The sequence below is a fragment of the Tribolium madens genome, unplaced genomic scaffold (assembly GCF_015345945.1).
Source record: "Tribolium madens isolate multiple individuals breed KSU strain unplaced genomic scaffold, Tmad_KSU_1.1 Scaffold_19;HRSCAF=116;Tcas5.2_LG9, whole genome shotgun sequence".
Taxonomy (NCBI): domain Eukaryota; kingdom Metazoa; phylum Arthropoda; class Insecta; order Coleoptera; family Tenebrionidae; genus Tribolium; species Tribolium madens.
The window spans coordinates 14873071-14900005 of NW_025400983.1; the positions used below are offsets into that span (position 1 = coordinate 14873071).

The following is a 26935-nucleotide window of genomic DNA, read 5'->3' on the forward strand; positions in this document are numbered from 1 at the left end:
TTTAATGACATTGTTTTCAAATTATTTCAAACTTCCTTCATTAAAATTACCGTCGTCTGCGTTGATTGACAGTAATAAAAGTCTGGGCAATGCCAAAAAATGGCCGTTGGGGGAGCGACGAGTTTGCGCTCCAATGGAATCTGTATATTTTGGTTTGAAACCTTGATAAATTTTTGTATACAAAAATTTACTTTTGTGTTTTATGGGTTGTATAATAATAAACTGGACGAAAAACATCAAAAATTAAAACATTTTATACACAAATATAATTTTATTTATTTAAAAAATAAACATATTTTCTCAAAGTCTTTTAAATTATTGCTTTCAGCAGTTATTTTGTTTTTAATTAAATTAGAGCTTTTAAAAACCTCCAGGCAATATAATGACGTACTGTAACTTCAGACCATCTTGGGTTTTTTAGGGAATAATTAGAAATTTGATCAAGTAAAAACACAGCCCTTAGTTCATCTAACTCAATTTTCACTACACAATGTTGACCTTTACTGTAATTGTCAATTTTTTCCTGCATTTTGTTTAGTTTTAAAAGTTTATTTTCATATAGCTTATTCAACTTTTGAAATCTTACATTTGCTTCCTGTAACTTTTTTTCTAAATTTTTAATTTTATCTAGTAAGTGCCTAACTTATTGCATCTGAAACATTTTTTAAATCAAAATCATGAGTATCACCTACTTTTAAATCGCTTTGTTGATCAAATCAAATCGAAATAGACTTGAAATTATATAATTTCTGTCAAATGACTGGAGATTGGAGGCACGGTGCAGACGTTTCTAACGGCTTACGTTCTGAATTAATGGAAGTGGTAGAGATTACCTGAAAACGAGTAATTCTTTTATAATTCAAGAGCAAGGATGGAACTGCATTTGGTAACAATTTTTTGTTTTTATAATAGCTCGTTATTTCAAAGTGTTTTCCACAAATCACGGAATTTGGGGGTATATTGCCGATGGTACCAAATATTCTCTTAAAAGCCATTTGTTTTTTTTTGATTTCTTCTTTTTGGAAATTGATGTAAAATACAATCCCCTTGCCCACAGTTTGGAACACAGCAAGTTCGGATACTTGGCATTTTAAAAATTATAATGTAATGTCTGAATGATATTGATACTGCGCTTCTTAAGCTGAAAAAATGTATTAGTTGTGTAACAGATCAATATTTTTATTAAATGTGTCAACAATTGTAACATGAATTTCCTGCCAATTTTCAAATTTCACAAATTACAGTTTCCTTTGGACGCGCGCGTCATCTACCGGAATTTAACATTTTGACAAGTTCACGATTTTGGGCTATTGCCCAGACTTTTATTACTGTCAATCAACGCAGACGACGAAAATTACCATAAATGAATTTACTAGTGCTGCCACCCTTAAGACGGTTTGGCATTTCCATTTAAAAAAAAAACAGACTTTATGTACCTATGTCTGTGAAACGTGAAATAAAATAACAAGTCGAGAGGTAAAATGGCATTATCAAAAAGATGATATTTTAATAACTAAATTTATGATTCACCTTCACAAAAGGACGGTCCTATTATTATTTAACAAAAACTAATAAATAGGACATCAGAAATCTTTTTTTATAAAAAAATTTAAGAATTTCTTAAGTATTTTTTTCAAAAAGTGTTAAAATATTTCAAAGTCATCAAGTTCTTAAAGAATTGTTCTATGGACTGCAGTTTTTATAATTTTATTTTATTTCCCTGTGTAATGTTGATAACAACAACTTAAAGAAATAAACTATATGAAACATAACCAAATAAATATTAATTAAAAGCAGCAACTTTTGTTATGTTTCAAGTTTCACCATTCTAGCTGTTTTCCATCATATTGGTAGAAACCCCCATTATGTGTTTCATTCACATTTCTTATTACTTCAAAAATACCCATGACACTTGTATCTACATCTATGGGTGCATTTGATCCTCCCATATCAGTCTTCACCCATCCTGGATGGATTCCAGTCACCAGAATTCCGTCTTTTTGGAGATCAATACTTAAAGATTTTGTTGCCATATTCAAAGCAGCCTAATAAATATAAAAACACCTAAATTAATTTTTAAGAGAAAAAGAAGCTTACCTTTGAACATCTGTAAGGAAAAAATCCTCCATCACTGTTCAGGGCAATAGACCCCAAAACTGAGGTGGTGTTAACAATTAGAGCCTTCTGTGCTCCCAAAGGCTTATCGGAATTATTTTTAGCGGCTTGTTTCAAAAGTGGTAATAAAGCCTATTACAAAACATTAATTAAATAAAAATGTTACCGTGTGTTTAAAACTCACTTTTGTAAGCATAACTGGACCAATAGTGTTAACTTTGAAAGCCTCTAACATTTGATCATATTTAACCAATTGAACTCTTGTAAATTTGGACGAAACTCCTGCATTGTTAAAAAGGATATTCAAGCCATCGGTTTGGACAATATTTCCCACTTTTTTCGAAAAACTGTCATATTCGTCGTAATTTCGAACATCTGAAATACAGCCAAACATAAATATTTTGCTTCTAATTTGATACTAACAACTTACCCAATTCCAAAAGATGGACATTTTTATTTTCAGAAGCAATTTGTTGCAAATCCTGAAAAAATAAACTTGAATATTGTGCAGTGCTTCGCTGACATCTTTATTTAAAAGGATAATTACAATAATAAATAAACGAATCTAATTTTAGTTGAGTTGCGGAAAGGGAAGACTATTGATCAAATGTTTTGTGACATGTGAGCTTGTCAGAATCAATTTTAATCCACTTTGCTCCACTTAATTGCTTGAGGGGTAGGTATCTATCGATAAAGACTCTACTTAATTGGTTGTAGTTATTTGAATTATCTCGCCAGTCTTTTCTCTTATCTTTCGTACGTGCAACAGATTAATAACTATTACGATCACTACTTGCGTTCCATTTTTTTCTTTCATTTTGACTTTTTTAATGTCAAATTTTGGGGTATTGAAATGAGATTCGTCTGTTGCGGTGTGAAAGTTCACGATCGAAAAGTTAAACATGGTAAGTGTTTTTTATTTTATGCACATTTGTGATGTGGTACAACTCTGGACCTTATCAGATAGGAGTAATAATCTATAAATTTAAATTTTTTGATAAAGAAGTAAGTAATGAATTTTATCAAGAATCAAACATTTTTCCTGAAAAGAATACCGGCGAACATTGGCACGATTTTTTTGTCCCTAGTAAAATTTGTAGTAGGTAAATACACTGTTTTCGAGCCAAATGTGCAATACCAAACTCAGTGATAAATTATGCTGGGTGATTTTAACGTATGTGCTAATATTTTAACAGGTGATAGTAGAGCTCAAAAAAAGTTAAAACAACTAAACTTGCCTTATCCGAATGCTTATAGTTTCTGAGATATAACCTTCACATTGGCGACGAAAAAATTGTCAAAAAAATGCAATATGTATGCTTAAACGATAGTTTGAACCTTTTGAGTACTTTATCCCAAAGTTTACATCGGTAGGGCAATATCTTTTTATCTTTAACAAAAAAAATTGATCAAATCTTTACTTTTATTTGTCGAATTTGATCAGAAATTTATTTGGAAGCATGGTATAAAAGTCTTTTACTAACAACTTATGTACAAGTAAAAATAGTAGCAGGTATGTATGTACAATCTGCTTCAGAAGTAATGACACAAAACTCGGCTCTCGAGTAGGCACGTTCGGCCGTTTCAGATGGGATGGAGCCGATGGTCGGCATTTGTCGGTTTTCCGGCATTGGGATGGGTCGATGGAGAGTTGACGAAAATTGATAAATCGTTTGCTCAAATTATTAAGAATTTTGACTATGAGTAATCACTTATCGCATTTGACTTGTTTTGAAAGGAATACTCGTAAAATAATATTTGAAACGTTTCTTTAAAATTAAAAATTGATCTGATTCATGTTCAAAGTCACCATTTCACAAAATAATTAATTTATTGTTTTATTTACCAATAAATTTATTAATTAATGTAGAAGTTAAGGGTTGCTTACTATTTATCAACAGTAAAGGATTTCATGTGATTGTGGTCAAATTTTTCACAGAATGTGAGTTGTGGCTTCATTTTAAATCAAATAAAATTTTTACAGCAATTCCTAATATTCCAAGTCAAGGAGTGCGGTTTAAATTTATAGGGTGGCTCTAATTATGCCGCTGAGTGGAGTTTATCCCAGGCAAAAATTTGTCCTTAAGGGTGTTATTGGCCTGAAACCTTTTTGTCCTGTGTATTAGAATCCCGATAATAAACATAAAATGTCTTAGGCAAATAACACCCTCAACGACACATTTTTGCCTGGAATGTATTGAAATCACTGTTAATTTTCAATTCTTTACCTAAATCCGCCTTTATGTAAAGAATTAACAAGTTTTTACTTATTTCAAAAGCTATCGATTAAAATCAAAAAATGGGAATCTTCAGCTTTACTACTTTATCATTTATCATTCAGTTTTTTGAAAAAGTGTAGTAATTTACAAAATAAATTTTTTCCTTTCATTAAGCGACAAAGGATTAAGACAGATACTCGTATCTTACAACTCGGTCTGGTAACTGTGATTTGGGGCGGTCATTATCGTATCGTATAAGACATTGTAAATTTCGAACTGAACCAATTCATACTTCTGACCACAGGATGGCAAAATTTTTATTATGTATTTTTCATTGTGTATATATTACCTACTGGTTTGTAAATAAACATTTGTATAAATTTTTGAGATATGTTTCATTTGTAAATTTCCTTAAACGGATGAATTTTTATTGGACCTGAAAACTGCCAAATATTTGGGGACTTCAGAAGAGACTTCCCGTTTTGCCTAGTTTTTTTCTCATATTTGCTTGAAATTAAAACCATGACTCGATTAATTAATTAATGTCGATTAAAAGCGCATCTAATTTAAATTAAATTTTAATTCACCACCAATCACCAGTGTTAATCCTAAGCACATTAAATATAATATCGAAATAAAACAAGAAGAGTCATACAGTGGCCTTTTTAAAACATTAAAATTATGCTAGAAAGAGGAAAAGAGAGAGAAATTTTCTATAGTGGTACCTTTAGTGTAATTTTTCTAGCAATGAAATTGACTTTTTTAAATCACTGAAATCACAAAAAATGAATACAAAAACTAGAATTGAAAAAAAAATCACTTGTGGGCTTGATAACTATGTAATATAAACTTACGCGGACAAAAATAGAAAATTAGTTTGTTTCTTTTTGCTAATTTTAACAAATTTGTGAGATTTAAAAAAACTAATCTAGAAGAAAAATATAAAAAAACAGGTGTCCGGAAAGTGGCCCACTTTCTCGAAAGGGAGTAATTGGGTAGTCTCCCAGAGTACTAAAAAAATGTTTAAAAAATTCTGTCAAAAAATTTTGTCAATAAAAGCCACAATTAACACTAAACAGTTAGAATTTCCTTGTTTCTTCTTCTAATAGCCTGTAGCAAAAAAACTTGGAAAATTATTTTTCCAACTGAAATAAATAGTCAAAATGCAAAATTTAAACTCTCGAACTTTTTATAGATAGATTTTTTTAACATTTTTCTGTTGTCTAGGGCACCGCCCGATGACACAGAGTTACGGGGGTGCGCGACTTTCTGGATATCCTGTATATCCAAATAATGTATCCAAAAATTTCAGTATTTTCAGTTTTTTTTTAAATCCTTTTACAAAAAAAACAACTGTAGTATAAATAAGAAATGATATTCGTATTTTTGAAATGGTGTATACAGGGTGTTAAAAAAGATTGGGAAATGGTTCATACCATACTATAGTATGGACCGAGACAAACAAAAAAGTCTTAATAAACATAGGTCCGCAAAGTAACGGTTTCGGAGATATCGAAAATTATTATTTTTTTAAACATTTATTTGCAGTCTGTTCAAACAAAAAAGAGTAGCTTCTAGTGAGAATTCTAAAAATTTTCACATTCGATATCTCCGAAACCGTTACTTTGCAAACCCATGTTTATCAAGGCTTTTTGTTTATTTTGGTCCATACTATTACCTCCTTAAATAATTTCCAATCTTTTTTAACACCCTGTATTAGCGGATTCAAATTGACAATTTGAACACAAAATGTGAAATGGTTTTTGTGTCAAATCGGCATTTCATAAATTTTAGTGATGTAATGTAAAAATTAACAACGTTAAAATGCCAACTAGTAAAAAACAAAATATGTAGATATAGGTTAAAAAATAAATTATTTTTAATGAATCATAATTTTAAAAAAGACACCTGTGTGCCAAATTGCTGAGCAGTAAGTCAAAAACCATTAATTGTATCTTTTCTTAATTTTACCTCTTTCTTTTTGTACTATCTTCTAATTCCAAAACTTACTATTGCATTATGCAAGATCACTATAAACGCCGGTAGTCTAAGTTCGCCATAAATTCAAATGTAAAATATGTCGGGTGCCGCTTCATAAAATAAATCTACAAAATGTGTCGTTTTTATTGTTAGAAATTTAAACAGGTGATTGAATATTCAATTTTAAGACAAAAATTTCCTATGAACATGTATCAAAAAATGTCAGCCAGCTACATCCCCTGAAAGAGATGCGTTTTTTAATGGGGTTCCCCACTATTGCAGAATAGATTATAAAAGTTGATACAGCTGATAACCTGAATGAATTCAAAAATCAGTTGTTGAAATTTTCAATCACGGGCGTCTTAAAACGGTAAAACGAATTTAATTTTACCCTCTTTATGGTTTGTAAGACAAATTGTGAACTGATTTTACTCAAAAACGGTAAGTTGTATCAAAAAGGCGCAAGAGACCTCTTTTTTTGTAAAAAACTATGTAATTTAGAATTGGTGAAAGTGGCAAGAACCCAAAACCAAAATAGTTAAGGTACTTTTTTTCCTAAATTCCCCCAGTTTAGGACGCCCCTGAGTAAAAATTTCAGTTGTATCAAATTTTGTAATTTTATCTACAATAGTTTCTGAAATATTGGAAAAAAATCCATTAAAAGATGCACCTCTTTCAGGGGATGTAGCTTTCTTATACAGGTTGTTCAAAAAATCGCGCACTTCCGTGACACTGTGCCCTAGACAACAAGAAAAATGTTTAAAAAAATCCATCTCTAGAAATTCCGAAGTTATGAGAGTTTAAATTTTACATTAGGTATGACTCTATTTATTGCTGTTGGAAAAATAATTTTCCAAGTTTTTTTGTTACAGGCTATTAGAAGAGGAAAAAAGAGGCTGTATCCTAAATTGTAATTCTGTTTAGTGTTATTATTTTTGGCTTTTATTGACAAAATTTTTGTACCTTTAGTAAATAATTATAAAAAACATATACATGATCATCAGTATCATTAAATATATACTTAAAAAAATGTCAAATGTCAAAAAAAATAAATGTCACAATTTTTTTACAGATAGGATTTTTTAAACATTTTTTCAGTATTCTGGGGGACTACCCAATTACTCCCTTCCAAGGAAGTGCGTGATTTTTTGAACACCTGTACATATACCAGGTGAATAAAAATGATGGAACGAAGCGTTTTTCTCGTAAACTAACCACTTTACAAAAAAAAATAATTAGTGTAGCGTACGCTTTTATTTTTTTTGTAAAGTGGTTAGTTTACGAGAAAAACGCTTCGTTCCATACTTTTTATTCACCTGGTATATAATACATATTTTTTGTTACATGTTCATAGGAAACTTTTATCTTAAAATAAAAACGGAACATCCTGTTTACTTACAGATTTCACATTCATGTTCTAGGTTTGAAGTAGAGCGGCAAAATTCAAAATACAAGGGCATAACCTATTTGGACTGCGATTATTTATAATGAAATGGTTTTTAAAAACATTAGATTCAACTTTTCAAAATTTAGTTTCCCAATCCTTGTAATAACAACTTAATAAAAAATAACGCAAGGACATAAATCATTTATGTCTCTTCTTTACATCACAAATTCCCGTTAGATGGCGCATGCAAAGGGATTTTTTTAAATAAAATAGAAAATTGCACAAGAAAAAAAGCCATTAGTTGAATAGTTTGTAGTAAACCATGGTCACAAAATTTGTAATCACAGTTTATGTGTTTGCGCAAAGAAGCTATAAAATTGAGTTATTAACTAATGTAAATTGGCTTTAAAAAATCTAGGTGGCCATGGTTGATACTGTTGAGGCCTTTACGTATACTTCAACCATTTCGACTAATTCTTATAATATAAAAGAAAATTCTTTGTAAAGATAGAAAATTTATTCCAATGACTGGCAGTTTTCGAGAAAAATCTAAAATGTGGAAGTGGTAAAATAGAAAGGCGTCAATGATTCATTACGCGATGACTAGATGTCCCTAGGATTAGTTTTACGCGTTTCGCGCCTGTCACTGTCAGAATTTGCGCTGGCGTACATCAAAATATCCCTACAAATAATTTTAAGTTAATTAAATTCCGGTATTGTAATTATTTGAACGAACATTAACGTACTGATCGGTTGTGTTTGTCGCCGCCGGTTTGACAAAGCAAAAAATACTAAAAGTTTTCTGTTTTAACGTTTTTTGCTTCCCGTCTCAAGTTTGGTGAATAGGAATGGCCCCAATAGGTAAGTCTAATAATTAAAACGTTTTCTATTTCCGGGTCTTACCTTCGCCTTTTCAATGCTTCGACAGGTTGCTATTACGTGTTTTGGGGGATTTTTTTCTTTCACTAAATGCCTAATCAAACCTAACCCTATTCCACGGTTGCAGCCGGTCACAAGAATCGACTTCATGTCGTCGTCTAATCACGTTTATTACTTATTTTAATGTAAAATCGAATTCAGTGTACGAAGGCCACCGATTACCGTGAACGTCAAAAGTGCTATGGCGTTGCGTTTATGTTTTAATACTGTCATTTTTCGTGGTGTTTGTAAAGTGAAAAATTCAAAATTTGTAGTGTTACAAAATGTGAATTGCATTAACAATAATATTCGTTGGTACTCTAAAAGTAAGTGATAGTTTTGTAGTAGCAAATTGCTTTAGACTGATATTCGAAAATGATGCTGCACTTTTCTAACCTTCAACATTGTGATTGTGTCATCCTGTCATCGGTAGATTATTGGAAAAGTTGGGAAATTATGAGCATTTTATTGGAATTATAATAGCAGTCCGATTGTTTTATTATCTCTACATGTTTGATAAATTATCTTTCAATTGCTTTTTCTAAAGTGTCACATTATCAACTTTGCTTTTATTCATAACTTGGGAGTTTTAATTGCTATAGGAATTGCTAATGTCTGTTCCTTTCTCCTATGTCTCAAATAACTTTGACCTCCTGCAACATTGTTGTCTATTTTACCTTGTCTAAAAAAATTGTCCAGAGAATGTTGATGGATGTCCAGTGTCGACAGTGTATCATAGGTTTGCTACAATAACGAAAATAGTAGGAAAAATAAGCTGTTATTCAATTTGATCATGAGAAAATGCTTAAAACGTAAAACCCATTTCTAATTATTTTGTTATTAATGCATGTCATGTCACCATTGCTGATACTGTAATGCATGGCCAACTAGATTTAAAAAACTTCGTATTCCATTAACCTGAATTTAAATTCTCATCAAAAAATTAAATTTACCACAAACAGTTGCATCTGTTTTCACAGCTATGATTTAAGTTCTTTGACGACATACAGGGTGTTTCAGAACTCGCGCTCCAGAGAAAAAATAAGCTACCAGGAACATGGAAAAAATGTTTAAAAAATTCTGTCAAAAATATTGACATTTGATATTTTTATGTCTATTTAATATTTAATGTTATTGATGATCTTGTATCGAGCGATCAGGATAATTTGTAATCGAGTCTTCTTTGCATCCGAGAACGTATGTCTGTTTTTGAACTAACTGCACATGAAACGTCAAATAAAAGTCGAAAGGTAAAACGTCAAAATGGGCTGGAATTAGTCGCCCACATATAATAATACAAGTAGGACCGTTCTTTTTTGAAGGTAAATTATAAATTTAGGTATTATAATCATCACCTTTTGCCATGCCACTTTACCTTTCGACTTGACATTTTACAGACATATGTTTTCGGATCCAAGGATGACTTGATTACAAATTATCTTGATCGCTCGATATATGTTTCTTCATAATTATTTAGTAAAGGTACAAAAATGTTGCCAATAAAAGTCACAAATAACGTTAATAGTATATTACAAACGAGGTGGTAAATATGGCATTACTCCGAGTGCTCATGTATATGATCGAGAGGCGCCAGCACAAGGGGCAATGCCGTTACCACTGAGGTTTCTATGCAATTTTATTTACAATCATATCATTTTTAGTAAAACATTTGAATAAAATAATTCTAAAAAACTTAAGGTCCAAACGTGGTAGGCCATCTAATTGCGTTTGATTTTCGACATTTTAGAAATGTCTAAGAAAATATTGAAATAATGTGTGAATCTGATATTAAAATTGTTGAAATGGAGCATACTACTGGCCCCAGAAGTAAGAAAAACCACTACAGAAACAATACTAATTCAGTAAAATATCATGCGTAACTTGACAATTGTTAGGGTGTTAGGAATATAAGAAATCTTTTTCATAAGTATATTAATTAGAAACTCATTATGTTTGTTAGAATCTTTTTATCAATAAGGAAATCATTATGTTTTTAAAACTTTCTATATACTCATTATCTTCCTATTATATTTCGACCTTCCATATTTTTTGGTAAACATTCACTATCATTTAGATTGTAATATAAATAGGCCTAAAACTCGCTAAATATTCATTCCCATTGTATCCGTTAAATAAGAAATATACTTGAGTGTAGTTCGAAGAGTAGTGTCTTTCTTATAACAAATTACTCAAATTACCTGTGTGTCGAGGCGCACAACACAATTTGAAAAAAAAAATCGGTATTTTTGTAATCTTAACGTTGGCAAACCTTTATATTACCGCCCAAGGAATAAAATGATATTACTGGCCATGGGATTTAATGAAGGACTTTTCAAATTCTTAAAAATATAGATTTGATTAACCGTAATAATTATACAAGACACTGGTCGTTACTTATTTCTTTTTAGAATTAGCTACTTAAAATGGAATTTATTTGTCAATTTCGTAATCTTCACTGTTTTCTAAAACTGTTTCCATTTCATAAACTATCAACTGATTTTTTACAGTACAGTACAGTAGGTAATTAATTATTAATTAGTTCCTATAGAATTGTTCGGGAGCTTAAAGTAGCGTAAAACAACGAGAATGAAAAAAAAAAAATTGGAAAAACATTCGCATGAAAATTCTAAAGTAGATTTATTGTGTGAATAATAAAATACTAAATTTTTAATACGTTCTTAATTACGTCAGTATGATAAAGTCAAAGTAGTTGAATTAGAAGAATAAAATAAATCGGAGTGCTTGCAACAAATATTATACAAAATTTAAAAAACAAAACTTTTTAATTGAATATTTGTTTGGGTATTTTGTTCAACACATTTTCAAGAAACGTTTTTTTTATTTGTTATGTTACTATTGTTTTTTAAAAGATGATTCTTTACTCGACCATATGAACATTTTTACGCTATTTGCGTTTTATAGATTTATTTTAGGCAGTTTACATTGTTTTACATGTGCGAAATCTAGGAAAAGATACGGTTCAATGCTATTAATTTTGGCTGTTTGGAAACAAACACTGCTACTTTAAAAGAGTATAAGAACGTTATTCTCATTCCACCTGTCAAAACAATTGGTAGGTTTTATGACACCTTTTTTATTAGAGTGTAATTTATTTATGGTACAAGTCTATGTTACAAATAAGTCACGCAATAAAATGTTCATCCTATCGAGCCTGTAGAGCCAGCGAGGTACATTTTTTTAAGTGATTAATTTGTAATAATACACGTGTGCCATAGTTGTAAGGTAAACCAGGGTGATATGGTGAAAAAAAATGAGCCATGTAGAACACAAGAAATTGTTTATTTAAACAAAATAAAAATACTATACTTTCCTAAAATATACAGGTGCGCCAGAACTCGCGCCCCAGAGAAAAATTTCAAGTAGGATAAGTTACCAGGAACATGAAAAAAGTGTTTAAAAAATTCTATCTGTCAAATAATTTTGACATTTATGTTTTGACGTTTGACATTTTTTATGTCTATTTAATGATGCTGATAATCTTGTATATGTTTTTTTACAATTATTGAGTAAAGGTACGAAAATTTTGCCAATAAAAGCCACAAATAACATTGAACAGAGTTACAACTTACGGTACAGCTTCTTTGTTTCCTCTTTCTAATAGACTGTAGCAAAAAACTTGGAAAATTATTTTTTCAACAGAAATAAATAGAGTCAAGGTGCAAATTTTAAACTCTCATAACTTCGAAATTTTTATAGAAAATTTTTTTTTAACATTTTTTCCGTGTTCCTGGCATCTTACCTTATATGGCATTTTTCTCTGGGGCACGAGTTCTGGTGGACCCTGTATAGGTAACAACTTAACAGTGTCGTAATCTTTTAAAGACATAACAACAATTTGAAAAAAAAATATTAGTTTAATTTGTTTAAAAATATTAGAAATTCCTACTTTTTCTGCTTTTTGCCCTACATATCATCACACATTGACTCATATTTTGTACAATCTTTGTGCAACCAAAGTTGGCATCTAATACATTTTATCCAATCCTTTTTATCCTTTTTAGTACTATTTTATAAACATTTTATAAAATATAAAATTTTTTAAACTATTTATAAAATTTTATATGTAGGCATCTTTGCCTGGAACAATGCTGATATAGTTAAAACTTTTACTTAGGCCGAGAAATATGAGTACATGTAAGAAAAAAGTCGTTCACTGTATCACCCATGCCCGAGTTCACCATGTCTCCGATTGGGCAGGGTTGAAACGGTGAATAGTGCGGCAAGCAGTTCAAAATACTATAGGCAACGATGTCTAGCTTATGTAGTGTATAAAAACAGTCTAAAAATGCAGAACATATCAAAAAATACCTCGGGGACTAACTACCTAAAGCAGCATTTACAAACGCTTGCACCGTATAAAAATTATTGAGCATCGGAAACAGTTTTGTACAAATTACTTACGCTTTTCAAAACGGGACTGGTTTTCAATAGGTGCTCGCTGCACAAATGATCATAAACAACTGTTATATAGAATTACAGAGACATGTCTCTGCCCGAAAAAGGAATAGAGTAAGTCGCCATTTCATACGATTTACCATATCACCCTGGTTTACCCTATATTATAATACGAGTTTTATAAGAAGCATTTTGTCGCTCGCACGGGTTTAGGACACGACAAGCGCAGCGAGTAGTCTCAAAAGTAGCAGTAAGTACTTTTTATTTCCCTTTGTCCAATGACTTAAATGTATGCGTAAGCACCACTATAATCATAATGTTAATTCTGAATATTTTTTGCGCTGATTAATTAAACCAAACAGCAAAAGTTGACACTGACAGTTCGATAGAGAAACGGTAAGGTCGCCAATATTATAAGACTAAATTTCCCTCTTTTGAGTATAATTTTTATAGCACTGTTTTTGTTCAGTACGATACTCAAAACGGTTTCGTATTGGCCTTAGTACGAACGCAAAGTAGAAAAAACATTGTTTTTTAGGTTAAGCGTCATCCGCAACATTGAGTAGACTGTCCACAAAGAAGACGGTTTCATCCTTTTCGAAAGATCTTGAAAATATGCTAGCAGCACATTCTCAGATAAAGAATTTATTTAATTTCTTGACACCAATCTTGGAAAAGTTTATATGCACTTTCGTACTGACTTTTTGACTTTTCCGGCAGCACATTAGCAGTTGCTGAGGCCGCTGCTTCGGTAATCTTGGGTGGAGTGCACATTCTATTGAAAACATCATCTTCACTTAAGTAATATAATATAAGTAATATTTTTCTTGAGGGCAAAATTTAAATTACAGTCGACCAAAAATTTGCTACTCGCTTCACAACGCGTTTCCCCCAACATTTTCGTTTCGTGTAGCCAGATTCACACTCGAAAAATTATTAGAATTACAGAAAGCTAATTTCAGCCCGTGACTAATATGACAGTTGCTATTAACAACGTGACTAATACGCATAAAAGTCACGGCTTGTTAAGGTATGTATAAAAGGTCACTTAGCGTCATGGAAACATATACGATAATCCGTGTTTTAGATGTGTTGGTAGAAAAAAAACTTTATTCAACAACTTTTAATTGCTATTTAATTAGTATTAGGCTTTATTCAGTTTTTTTTTTTGTTTTTCTTAGCATGTTGAAACACTGATGTGTGTAGAAGTATTGTTCAACTGGAGTCAAATTTATGTTTTATATTTTTTTACTTTAAAGTGTAATTGATATCTTACCATAATGCCCTTATTTTCAGTTCGATGAATGACTATGTACGAGTATCATGCCACGTTACAGGTCACTTTGATCAAAAATTTTATTGAAACCATGGCATAATTGTATGTACTAATCACACCATTTTACAAAATTCTAATTTGCTGTTTAGGTAATACTTCAGAACATGATCTGAATATGACTCAGTGTAATACGTGGTCATATCTGTATATTCAATTTAATAGTCTTTCTTCGTTTTGCAGGTGACGGTCCAGAATATGACTTGGTGGTAATTGGTGGTGGATCTGGTGGACTTGCTGCCGCTAAGGAAGCAGCCGGATTGGGTGCAAAAGTTGCCGTTTTAGATTATGTAACTCCTTCACCTAAAGGGACCAAATGGGGTCTTGGTGGTACGTGTGTCAATGTTGGATGCATACCAAAAAAATTGATGCATCAAGCTGCTTTACTGGGAGAGGCTATAGAGGTAAGTTTTATGACGTCATATGTCACTCGAGTGATTGGCACATTAATTATTATTGGTTTTGTCGATTAGTTGACGTAAGTGTGATTATCTACATGCAATATGTTTATTAATTTATTAAAGAACATGTTCTATTTTTTTAACGGGTGTCTGGTCTGAATTGCGAACATAGGGATTTAATACGGTATTGTTTATTTTTGCTGATCCCTGCTTGCAAATGCAACTTAAAAGTAAGGCGGCAATGGTACCTACCGAAAGACAAGATTATTTTCCGTCAAATTTTAAATTTTTTGATCCAAAAAATAAGAATAAAAATGGTATTTTTATTTTAAAATACAATAATTATCAAATTCATCAATACGTGAAATAAGTATGCGGTACTTGATGTTGTTAAAAACGTCAAAGTTTTTTTACAATTTAATTGGAGTTAAGTAAAAAAAAGTAAACAAATCTCTAAAACATAATTTAATCCAAATTTTGAAAACTAATGCCAAAATTACTATCATCATCACTTTTGCCCAAAATTATAATGAAATCTTTCAAAACAGTTTATAAATATGTCAACTCAACTGTCAGAATGTAAAAATCAAAAATTCATAAACCACTTTTTGGAGATATATTTTATTGGTCGCTAAGAAAACCGAATGGGCGGGGCAGATAAAATGTAATCTCGGCTACAGTGTAAAAATTGCATTCAACATTATTTCACTATGTTTGAGTTTGGGATCGAACATCCGGTATTATACAGGATGTTCCGTTTTTATTGTTACAAATTTAAACAGGTGATAGAATTTTCAATTTTAAGTTAAAAGTTTTCTAAGAACATGTATCGAAAAATATTATATAAGGGACTACATCCCCTGAAAGGGGTGCATCTTTGGTACAACTGATAATCTTTATACACCCAAACGAATTTAAAGGTAAAATGTCAATAAAAAATGTTTAGGGTAAAAAGTATTCTAACTTTTTTGGCTGTTGGTTCTTGCCACTTTTAGCCACAAAATTTTAAATTCCATAGTTTTTCACATAAAAGAGGTCTCTTGCGTTTTTTTGATACAACTTACCCTTTTTGAGTAAAATCAGTTTACAATGGGGTACTATACTATAAAAAAAGTAGGCAAAATTTAGGTTTATATTATTCTTCGTTGTTAAATAGCAATATAACTAAAAATCGATTTTCAATTAAGCTGTAATTTCTTAAATAAATGAGATTTAAACAAGTGGTTTTTGATCCACTACATTTAAACGGTATTACAATGCGCGTTTGATGACGTCGGGCCTCCCTGTCCAATCAGCAAACGCAGCACTATTTTGTCTCTCTTACCGACGACTTTCTTCCATCGCATCGCAGACTGGAGCTTGGGTTAGAGCTGTCGGCTTTGGCTGATTTTGCGCGTTCGTCAGGGTCTGCTCACGTGATCACTTGGCGCAAACATGGTGTGTTTGAAAGTGTGTTTATTTTACACCAACTTCAACATTTTTTTTTGCCTTGAATGCACGCTTTCGCAATAAACAAAATACACGGGTATATTATTTTTTTATGAAGATTTAATTTAGACAATAAAAAAAATATAGTACAGTACCCCATTTGTCTTACAGACCATAAAGAGGATAAAAATTAAAAATTAAATTTGTATCACCATTTAAGAAACCCGTGATTAAAAATTTCAACAACTGATCTTTAAATTCGTTCAAGTGTTTAAAAGTAATCAGCTACACCAACTCTTGTAATTTTATCTATTCTGCAATAGTGGGAAAACCCCATTAAAAACGCATCTCTTTCAGGGGTCTAGCTCGCTTACATAACATTTTTTGATACGTGTTTATAGGAAACTTTTGTCTTAAAACTAAAAGTTCTATCACCTGTTTAAATTTGTAACAATAAAAACGAAACACTCTGTATAATATAATAAATTATGCTTTATAGTATACTAAACATATTATAGAGAACTTTTTTAAGAACTGGTCAAAAATTTATTTAAAAATCTTTTTTTTTACCAAATTTATTATCACACTATTGCTATTTATAATTTTATTTGCTATCAGCAAATATGTGCAAATTACAAAGAAAGTTTTGAATAACTTTCTATATTTAACAAAAGAAGGTAAGAAATAAAAAATTCAAACATGAGAAAATTTTCAAATTACATATTTCTCTGGAGTTTATTGCAACGTTTTCTTTAACGTACTGAAGAGCTTACGCGCCATTTTGTAGACCTATACTTTTTTTATATTTTTTGTAGTTTTTGTAAACATCATAATGCCAAAATTTGCATTGTTTGTATTGCACTATAAATTCGGTGAAGATTTCATTTTAAATTTGAAGATTTTTAATTATTTTAGTATTAGTTAATTAATTAGTTTAGTATTAAAGTCCTTCAGATGGCACGGTAACATCATTGTGCTAGGAGCATTATTAAAAATGTGTTTTTCGGGTATTTAAATGCACTCTGCTGCCTGACAGGCTTTGAACATTCTCTTGGATCTTAATTTTTTTACACATAAATAATTTTTTGTCACGTGTTCGACGTTTTGTTAATTTTCTAGTAATTATAGAAGAAGATTTAAAACTTGATCAAAGAGGATTATCACCTGGAAACCTGCTGTAATTTTTTATTAGTAAGTCATTCATTATCTTCTCTATAATTAAAAAAATAACGGTTTTATCATAGTATGGTAATTTTATAGATTAATTTGAAAAGTGAATTTTGTTTGGTTTTATTTTCTTTTCATTAGATTCAGGCTGGATTATAAAAACGCTCAAAGCCTTAATTAACTTCATTATTTTTAAAGATGTGACAATACTTCTTTGGTCAAAGTTAAGCCGTTTTTTGTTATCATTCGTTTGCTTGATAAAAAAAATTAATAAAATTTTCTATTTTTTACAGCTTATACACTGTGTCCATAAATGATTGAAGGATCAAGTTGGCTTTGAAATAATGTCAACCTCAGAATGTGCCGCTTTATATGCCGCTTTATACTACTGAATACTGATAAGACAAAATAAACTGTTCCACAAAAGTTAAGGAAGTGTGCAATAATTACAATAGGATTTTTAAAGCACACCCTCTAATCAAAATTTTGTATGTGGTCAATCATTTAAAAATGATTTGCAGGTATATTTGGAGAGGATGTAAGAAGTCAAACAACTGACAACGCACCCTTTCTTAATGATCACCCATTTGACCATCACTTCGTAATTACATTTGAATAGTGTGGAAGAGAACATTTTTTTGAATCAAAAAAAAAGTGGCGAATCCAATATGATTTGAACCTGATTTCTCATATTAACCTTTTTTGATAATCATTGTTTATAATAGGCTAAGTAGACACTAAAGTTGATAGAATTTTAATGAAAAATAGAATATTACGATGTGATTATTTGTTCTTCTTGTCACGGTGTAGTTCTTGTTCTCAATTTAAAGCTGCAACAAAAGCCGTTGATTTAAAAATGCAGTAAATCTGAAATTTGTCACTGTCACATGTCAAATATTTTTTGTGTTATCTGTATTCAGTATCGTATAAAGCGGCACATTCAGATGTTAACATTATTTCAAAGCCAACTTGAACCTTCAATCATTTACGGACACTTTGTACTTTATTTTATTTATCAGATGACAATAAGCTGTGCAACTTTGTTCTAAGAAGTACATATTATTATATCTTTAAAAATAATGGAGCTATGGCTGGGAGATTTTTAATAATCCATTCTGTAAATTTAACTAATTAAAGTTTTATAGTTATAAGAAGCTTAAAATACATTAAGATTGTAATATAATGTACGAAATCAAGGACACCTTGAATTGTGATTAGGCATTGAGATTAAAATTTTATTACTGCAAATTTAAAGCAAACGAATCTTTAGATCTATACAAAATTTACGGACTGAACAAAAAGGACGTAACCACACATTATTTGTTTTCAGAAAAAAGAATTTGGCGAAAAAAAACTTTACACATCGAAATTAATACTGAAAGCTAGCCATTTTTTGTTAAATACAGGGTGAGTTATTTGTAATAAAGACTCCGATTTTCAGACGCAATATATACAGACAACTTGGTCTTTGTTAAAAATTTAGATTATTAAATTTAAATCAAAATAGTTGTTTATGTGTGATTTATTAAATTTGTCAATGCCATTCAATTTTACTTTTTCCCTTTAATTCAATATACTCAATATACAAAATATACTCAAACGCCGAAAAAACTGACTTGATCTTGATGTTTGAAAATGCTACAAAAATGCTGTGGCTGAATCTCCACCGTTAAAGGTACATCGTAAGATGGCAATTTATAAAAACTGTCAAAGCTATCACAAGTACCTATGTTTATATCTCTGAAAATGTTCAAACTGTTTATCAATTAACGCATAGTGGAATCTGTGAATGTATTTTGGGTTGCGTTTGTAAATCGTTTAGGGTTTTTATTATAAATGACTCACCGGGTATATATTTCACACACTGACGTCATTTCACGCACTGACAAAATGCCAACTAAATTTTGAAGTAGTTTAAATAATTTTAAATAATTTAATTGTTTACAATAAAATAATAAATGTTCAGCATTTAATTTATTTTTGCACAGTAAAAATAATAGATGTCAAGCAATGCACGCACAGTATTTTATTGTAATTTGTCAGCCTTCGCCATTGCTGTGCTTCTAATACCACGATTTTGTTTTTGAACGCTCTGCGATTTTTCGATTTTGTTGAAAACTAAATGTGTGGATATTAGTTTTACTGGATATTCTGGACATTCATTGTCTTTACTGTGTATTTATTATTTTTACTGAACAAAAATACAGGGTGATTTACGAAGAACAATGAGCCTGACCAAATTCTCGATGCAACCACTATTACATTTTCGCAAGTTGTTTTGCAACACTTTTAAAAAAATATATAATTTGGATGCACGATATTCATTATCAATAATCATCATTGTCGTTTTTGACAATCACTACAAATTTATTATAATCTGAGCAAAATGTGGGTTTATTATACCCATTGTTGTTTTGGGATTTTAGTTACTTCCGTTTTTCATTATTTCAATGTCAAAACTGACAAATTGTAACTATGCTTGTTAAAATTTCATATTTATTACAAATAATCTTTGTAATCTACTTGACCTATGAAAATGTATTGTTGGTTGCATTGAGAATTTGGTCAGGCTCATTATTCCTCGTAAATCACCCTGTATTTGATGTTTAAATAATATACTGTGTATTTAATTTGTTCCTTTAAAAAAAAGCAGTCATTTTCTAAAGGGGGATATTTCTAAATATAAAAATTAATAGTACATTACAAACGAGGTGGTAAATATGGCATTACCTCGAGTGATTATGTAAAGCACAAAAATCAAACGCTATTTAGCACGTTTGGACCTTAACTTTTTTATAATTTTATTTTACTCAAATTTTTGACTGAAAATAATGTGATTGTGAATAAAATAGCATACAAATCTCGGTGGTAATGGCATCACCCCTTGTGCTTTATCCGATCGTATACATAAGCACTCGGGGTAATGCCATATTTACCACCTCGCTTGTAATGTACTATAGCACGCATAAACCGAAAGAATTGTGTTTTTGTATAGTTTTTTGTTGGTATTGAATCCAGGGTGATGGCATTCTTTTATTTTGTAATTTTAATGCTTTAAAAATGTTCAATTTAGTTTACGCGTAATTTTTTACATATTTTTTTAATTAAATTTGTAGGATGCTAAGAGTTATGGTTGGCAACTTCCGCAACCAGAAAATATCAAGCACGACTGGGCATCTCTCAGACAGGCGGTGCAAAATCACATTAGGTCCGTAAATTGGGTGACCAGAGTAGAACTTAGAGATAAGTAAGTTTTTATTTAAGTGGTATGCAGAAAGATTGATTTATATGATTTTTTTAAGAAAAGTAGAATACATCAATGGTTTGGGTGTTTTTAAAGATCCTCACACAGTTCACACCGTAACCAAACAAGGAGAACGTACATTGACATCTAAGTATTTTCTCATAGCAGTAGGTGGAAGACCTCGTTATCCGAATATACCGGGTGCTGTGGAATATGGTATTACCAGCGATGATATTTTCAGTTTGGAGGAAGCACCGGGGAAAACTCTAGTTGTAGGCGCTGGGTGTATCCTTTTATTTTTATTAACCATCACGTATTCGCCAAATCGTCTCTGGTTAAATTAAATAATCAATGAACTGAACAAGAAATTGATTTTTCTTATGCAAAATTGTTTAGGGATTTTGAATATGTAATCAAATTCTACTTATCAGTAATATAGTTTTTGATATTAGTGACTAAAATTTTCCAAGTTTTTTTTTTTTTGATCAAGTGCAAGAATTACAATTTCCAGTCACAGAAATTAAGAAATTGTAAAAAATGGGTTTTTTTTAATGAAAATGTTCAAGGATTCTGAATTTGCAATCAGTTTTTATTTTGCATTACAGGCAACATCTTTTTTTTTTCAATTTTGTGTAATTTCATTCTTAATTTGTAATTAGATATTGGTTTGGAATGTGCCGGTTTTTTGAAAGGATTAGGCTATGATGCAACAGTCATGGTTCGATCTGTGGTCTTGAGAGGTTTCGATCAGCAAATGGCTAAACTTATTGCTTCGGCAATGGAGGAAAAAGGAGTTAAATTCCTCCACAAGTACGAACTATGAAATATTCGAGACGTTGATTTTAAGTTATTTTTTTAAGATGTCTGCCAAAATCTGTCGAGAAGCGAGCTGATAACAAGTTGGTTGTCAAATGGACAAATGAAAGCGGCCAGGAATTCGAAGATGTTTTTGATACCGTGTTGTTCGCAATCGGAAGAAGAGCTCTTACGCGAGAGCTTCATTTGGATAAGGCAGGTGTTAAAGTAGCCGGAGATGGTGAGAAGATAGACGCCATGAACGAACAGTCAAATATACCTCACATATTTGCCGTCGGAGATGTTTTATATGTAAGTATTGATCGGCTGAAATTTGTCGTCCGCTTGGAAACCAAGGTCTGAGTTGTGTGATGTTATTAATATCGATTACTGTTGATCATCAATTTAATTATTTAAATTGAATTGTGGCTTCTTATTACAATTGTGTCAGAACTGTCGCACACAACAAACATTTATACAGTATGTTCCGTCTAAACCCCACATTAGAAGTATTGGGAGTTCGTATAATCGTATTTATTTGAAAATTGGTACATACCCATAATCCATTAAGTCCTTCCAAATGAAAATATTTTCAATATGGCGGCATTTCCGGTTATTCCGGAAGTCGTTCTCAACTTTCTTATTTTAAATGGAAAGCTATATTTTTTTACTGCGTTTTTGAATTAATCGGGTCATTTTAAGGGAGTTTTCATTAGCTTTCTCTATATGTAAATTTAGCCGTTTTTGAAATATTTGGAGTTTTTCAAAAAATTTTGGATCTGCACCTGCCACTTTAAAAATCGGTAACTCTGCCATTTTTTAAGATTTTGAATTCGCTTTTTTTTTTGGTGTTTGAAAGAGAAAGCTTAGATCCGTTTTCTGGTGTTTGAATTTTGAAAAAAAAAACTTCCCAAAATTTTAAAGTTACTTTAATAATTTAAATACTCATAACTCAATTTTTTCAAATGAAATACCCCAATTTTTATTTTACTAAATAGAAGAGTATTTAATTGTGCATTGATCTGTATTAATATTCCCTATACCTAAATTTAATAATTTTCAAGTTATGGACTTTTTGTTAAGACTACAGAAAATGTATTACTAGCCACACCCGTTTTCACATAGTTTGCTATGGAAATCAAAAATGTTAAAATTGTTTCTCAATAAACGTCAACAGTAAATTGCTATTTGACAAATAGTGGCAAAATATGAAGAATCAAAGTTATGCAATACATTATAATAGGTTCTACCATGCGATCATTATTTAATAGTATAATAGTAATTTAATAATACATAATTTAATAATAGTAAAATAAAAATTGGGTTATTTCATTTGGAAAAATTGAGTTATGGGTATTTGAATTGTTACAAAAGTAACCTTCAAATTTTAGGGTTTGTTAATTTTTTTTTTCAAAATTTGAAACCACCTGAAGAAAGATCTAAACTTTCTCTTTCAAACGCCAAAAAAAACAAATTCAAAATTTTAAAAAATAGCAGAGTTACCGATTTGTAAACTGGAAGTTGCAGATCCAAAAATTTTTGAAAAACTCCAAATATTTCAAAAAGGGCTAAATTTAAGTATAGGGAAAGCTGATGAAAACTCTCTTAAAATAACCCGATTAATCCAAAAACGCAGTAAAAAATATAGCTTTCCATTTAAAATAAGAAAGTTGAGACCGACTTCCGCTATAACCGGAAGTGACGCCATCTTGAAATTTTGTTTTTTAGAAGGACTTAATGGATTATGGGTATGTATACTCTTTTTCATATTAATGTGCATCAAGTAGGTTGTAGAATTGTAAATGCATCTTTAATTTAAAAGCCGATTCATACAAATAGTGTCATTAACCCTTAAACTTCTCCAAACGTAATCTACGCCGAGTGGTTCGCTGCTCAAACCGTATATCTACGAAATTACTTTTAAAATGTTTTAAAAACAAATAATGACTTATTTTGAAATTATATTTGTTTCTTAATATAAAAAGACCATAAAGGCATTGCTAATTCAATTTTTTTTCTTTGGTGTTGTTAACTGCTCTAAACGTATTTATACGCGGTAACTGTTCAATGCGTTCTTAGAAACCCATGGGCCGGATTCGCATTTTTTTCATAACAAAATGTTCAAAAGTTGTGTACTGCGATATTAGGGCGAAAAAATGAGTAATGACTTCTTACAAGCAAAATTATTTTATTGCTTATACAATTTTTTAAGTTTGCTTCATATTTTAAATGAGAAATGTTTTTTTGTATCAACAATACAACATAAATTTTGTACTAATCAATAGCTAAGGTAAACTTGTGGTAAAAACGGTGACAAAGTATTATTCTGTTTAGGAAATTGATAATTTTGATTATTAATTTTTGTGAAAACAATTAGGAGTATTTAAAAACCTTATGGGAGCAATAAGGTTTCTGTACTGTTAAAATATTGCGCTGAATAAAACAAATTATCTTTACTCTAAATTTTGCAAATACAGAGCTGAAAATTTTTCTAAGAATTTGTAAATTTAGCAGTAAACTGCTTAAGACGTATTTATACGCAATAAGATTTAACCGCTCTAAACGTATACAGGGTATTTCACGAGTGATAATGAGCCTGACGGAATTGAAAATACAACCCACAATACATTTGCAAAGTTAACGTGGATATTTTAGATATCGCATTGTTTGAAAMACCGAATTATGAATCCACGATAGCTTTGYTTCSATAATTTTATTTGTCACAACCATGTCACAMCTGACATTAGCAAAATTTCAAAATGCATTCGAACGATGAGAAAACAGATATGATTCTCATTTATGGCGAATTTGGAAAAAATGCTTCTGCCGTTGAACCTTTGTAAAGACAATGTTTCCTGGATAGAAAAGCTCCAAAAAGGCTTGAAAGTGTTTTCCAATGGTAGATAGACAATAACCTTAAAAACTGTGTTTCCTTTCTTGTCAATTTCTTTGTGTCAGTTACGCGATAACTATGTTATATTACTTTTAAAACTCATAATCAAAATCCATGAAGCCTATGCAAATGTATTGCTGGCTGCAGTTCAAATTTGGTCAGGCCCATTATCACTCGTGAAATACCCTGTATATACGCACGAACCAAAATATGTGCGCACACAGCAAAGGATTATAAAATTAATTTAGCAGTTTAAGGGTTAATGTCATTCAGAACAAATCAAATCACATCGATAATGACAAAAAATTTTATATTTGCCACCCGATGTTAATTAAGTTGTTAGCTTGTATTATTTTTTGCTACCTCTAAAACTAAAATACACATTTTTACGGAGGATTGAGGTTATTATTGTTTGAATTTTCGCATGGTCGCCAACTTAAAATGATCCCTTTCAGCGACTACTTCGATGCACATTAATATGAAAACGACTGTACCAATTTTCAAATAAATATGATTATTCGAACTCCCAATACGTATAATGTGGGTTTTAGACGGAACAACCTGTATTTAATGTCAAATTCTTGTAAATCGGGTCTACTTGATTTGAAATAATGCCAATTTTCGAGTGCACGACTTCGGTTCGGTTCCAGTCTGAAGATCTGAAAGGGGGTTCAATTATGTTTGAAATAACGAACGAAAACTAGATTGAACAATCAGCTTTTGTCGACTGAACCCGACAATCTTTTTTTTTTTTTTTTTTTTTTTGTTGTAATTGTAATAATTTTTGCAGAAAAAGCCTGAACTAACACCAGTGGCTATCCACGCAGGACGTCTCTTAGCCAGACGTTTATTCGGCAACAGCACTGTTCAAATGGATTACGAAAACGTGGCAACAACTGTTTTCAGTCCTCTGGAATATGGGAGTGTGGGGATAAGTGAGGAAACGGCGATACAACGATTCGGTGAAGACAACGTCGAAATTTATCATGCATACTACAAACCAACCGAATTCTTTATTCCACAACGTTCAATTGCTCATTGCTATTTGAAAGTTGTTGCTAAACGTGAAGGTCCACAACAGGTGTTGGGTATGCACTTTATTGGGCCGCAAGCTGGAGAAGTAATCCAAGGATTCGCAGCAGCTATGAAGTGAGTTTAGTCTTTAGTGATAAAACAGCTTATGTAATAATACTTCTTTAGGTGTAACTTGACTGTGAATGCTTTGATGAGTACGGTGGGAATTCATCCAACAATTGCTGAAGAATTTACAAGAATTAACATTACTAAGAGGTCCGGCAAAGATCCCAATCCGGCGTCTTGCTGCAGTTAAAATCTTATTAATACTACAATGAATAATAGAATCACAAAATCAGATAGATTTGTACGTAAAAACAGTTAGAAGGCTAAAGTGGCTCCAGTGATATTACTTATCTTGAACAGGCCATCTGAGGTCATTTTTTTTAGTATAATTATTTTTGTAAGTATACATTTCACAGTGCCTTTACATTACTAAGTGAAATGTATACATACACAACGTTTAATCAGTATCAAGATCCATTGTACCTTAATATTTTATTTTATTACACCGTTTTTGTTCTAACCAAAATAAATCACAGATTGATTCACCTTTAATTTGTGTCATTTATTTACGTATGTACTACTGTCATATTACTCAGTCGACTGTATATGCACTGAAGAGCTTGATATGCGTTTTCTGCGTGATTTGTACTATTATAGCCGGAGCAAGCATTCAGTTCCTGTAGGTCTGAAGAATCATAATACTTTTGCAAAAACTTCTTGATATTTTCCATTAGAATTTCTCCGTTTTCATTCTGGTAACCTTGTTTTTTGTAACTACATGCTAAAAATTCTTTATATTTGATATCGTTTTTGGGTATGTCTTTAGTCATTGCATCCTCTACAACCTTTTGGTCAATTCCGACAATTTCAATACATTGTGAAGCTATTTGATACCGCTCGTGGGTTTGCAATTCTTCCGCCTAATAGAAAATTTAAGTAAATGTCACAGTTTTTTTAAGTTTATTTATTCTTACATACCTTTATAACTAGCAATTCTAAAATGAGACAAAAAACGGTTGCTTGTTTCATTGTGTTATTCAATATAAGAATTGTTGTTTCGAGTAAAGGATAACGCACTGAATTAACACATTGTTATAATAAACGTCATTTTGATAAATGATTTAAAAATGTTGAGATCCTAGGTCATAATTTGAGGTCACTCAAGATACAAAGTTTTACGCGCTGAGATAATTTTGAGCATTATGCGCACATGATTTTTTCTAAAAGACTAATTTCTAATCAGTCAAATTGAAAAGAAACATTTTTTTTTGGTGTTTTCGATATTTTGATAAAAAAAGAAATTAATTGTAATGCAAACAAGTTTTGTTTCTGAAGACGTTGTACTATTTCAATTGCACCTTGTATAAACTGCAACAACGGGAAAATGTTAACAATCTACTAAATACGGGTAGTTCTAAAGAATGTGCAAATATGGTGATAGAGAGTGCAACCTCCACATTGGCGTCGGAAAAATTATCAAAAAATTTTTATATAAACGAAGTTTGAACCTTTTAAGAACTTTATCCTAACGTTTAGATTATTAGTAGTCGGTAGCATTT

General features: G+C 31.0%; 3 protein-coding genes across 7 annotated transcripts; 1 reads left to right on the forward strand and 2 right to left on the reverse strand.

Moving 5' to 3' along the window:
• Positions 1-1691: 1691 nt before the first annotated feature.
• LOC123009397 (C-factor) lies at positions 1692-8826 on the reverse strand. The gene is made up of 5 exons (XM_044405683.1): positions 8605-8826; positions 2546-2597; positions 2300-2490; positions 2098-2247; positions 1692-2045 (listed from the first exon to the last, which is right to left on the reverse strand). The coding sequence occupies exons 1-5, from the start codon at positions 8728-8730 to the stop codon at positions 1821-1823; spliced, it is 744 nt and encodes a 247-aa protein (XP_044261618.1). The 5' UTR covers positions 8731-8826; the 3' UTR covers positions 1692-1820.
• Positions 2954-25928, forward strand: LOC123009371 (thioredoxin reductase 1, mitochondrial). Of its 5 annotated transcripts, XM_044405661.1 has the most exons (10): positions 8910-8945; positions 14332-14413; positions 14461-14496; positions 14552-14772; positions 20481-20611; positions 20667-20893; positions 21268-21418; positions 21469-21715; positions 25087-25445; positions 25497-25928. In XM_044405661.1, the coding sequence occupies exons 3-10, from the start codon at positions 14487-14489 to the stop codon at positions 25624-25626; spliced, it is 1476 nt and encodes a 491-aa protein (XP_044261596.1). In that variant the 5' UTR covers positions 8910-8945; positions 14332-14413; positions 14461-14486; the 3' UTR covers positions 25627-25928. The 5 variants fall into 5 exon arrangements, with proteins under 5 accessions (XP_044261578.1, XP_044261588.1, XP_044261605.1 ...); XM_044405670.1 differs by lacking the exon at positions 14332-14413 and having other exon boundaries at positions 8702-8945; XM_044405643.1 differs by lacking the exons at positions 8910-8945; positions 14332-14413; positions 14461-14496 and adding an exon at positions 2954-3020.
• LOC123009405 lies at positions 25277-26505 on the reverse strand. Its single transcript, XM_044405696.1, has 2 exons — positions 26355-26505; positions 25277-26296 (listed from the first exon to the last, which is right to left on the reverse strand). Exons 1-2 carry the CDS (start codon positions 26403-26405, stop codon positions 25943-25945), a joined length of 405 nt encoding a protein of 134 aa, XP_044261631.1. The 5' UTR covers positions 26406-26505; the 3' UTR covers positions 25277-25942.
• Between the last annotated feature and the right edge of the window lie 430 nt (positions 26506-26935).

What these genes read in the sequence shown, in the direction of transcription:
- LOC123009397 (XM_044405683.1), bottom strand. Translation starts at nt 8,730, where the DNA reads ATGAAGTCGATTCTTGTGACCGGCTGCAACCGTGGAATAGGGTTAGGT. An exon ending in GAAGCATTGAAAAGGCGAAG is followed by an intron (nt 2,598 to 8,604) that starts GTAAGACCCGGA and finishes TTATTTTTTCAG; the next exon opens with GATTTGCAACAAATTGCTTC. An exon ending in GTCCAGTTATGCTTACAAAA is followed by an intron (nt 2,248 to 2,299) that starts GTGAGTTTTAAA and finishes GTTTTGTAATAG; the next exon opens with GCTTTATTACCACTTTTGAA.
- LOC123009371 (XM_044405670.1), top strand. Translation starts at nt 8,822, where the DNA reads ATGGCGTTGCGTTTATGTTTTAATACTGTCATTTTTCGTGGTGTTTGT. An exon ending in TGATCTGAATATGACTCAGT is followed by an intron (nt 14,497 to 14,551) that starts GTAATACGTGGT and finishes TTCGTTTTGCAG; the next exon opens with GTGACGGTCCAGAATATGAC. An exon ending in GGATTCGCAGCAGCTATGAA is followed by an intron (nt 25,446 to 25,496) that starts GTGAGTTTAGTC and finishes ATACTTCTTTAG; the next exon opens with GTGTAACTTGACTGTGAATG.
- LOC123009405 (XM_044405696.1), bottom strand. Translation starts at nt 26,405, where the DNA reads ATGAAACAAGCAACCGTTTTTTGTCTCATTTTAGAATTGCTAGTTATA. An exon ending in TAGAATTGCTAGTTATAAAG is followed by an intron (nt 26,297 to 26,354) that starts GTATGTAAGAAT and finishes ATTTTCTATTAG; the next exon opens with GCGGAAGAATTGCAAACCCA.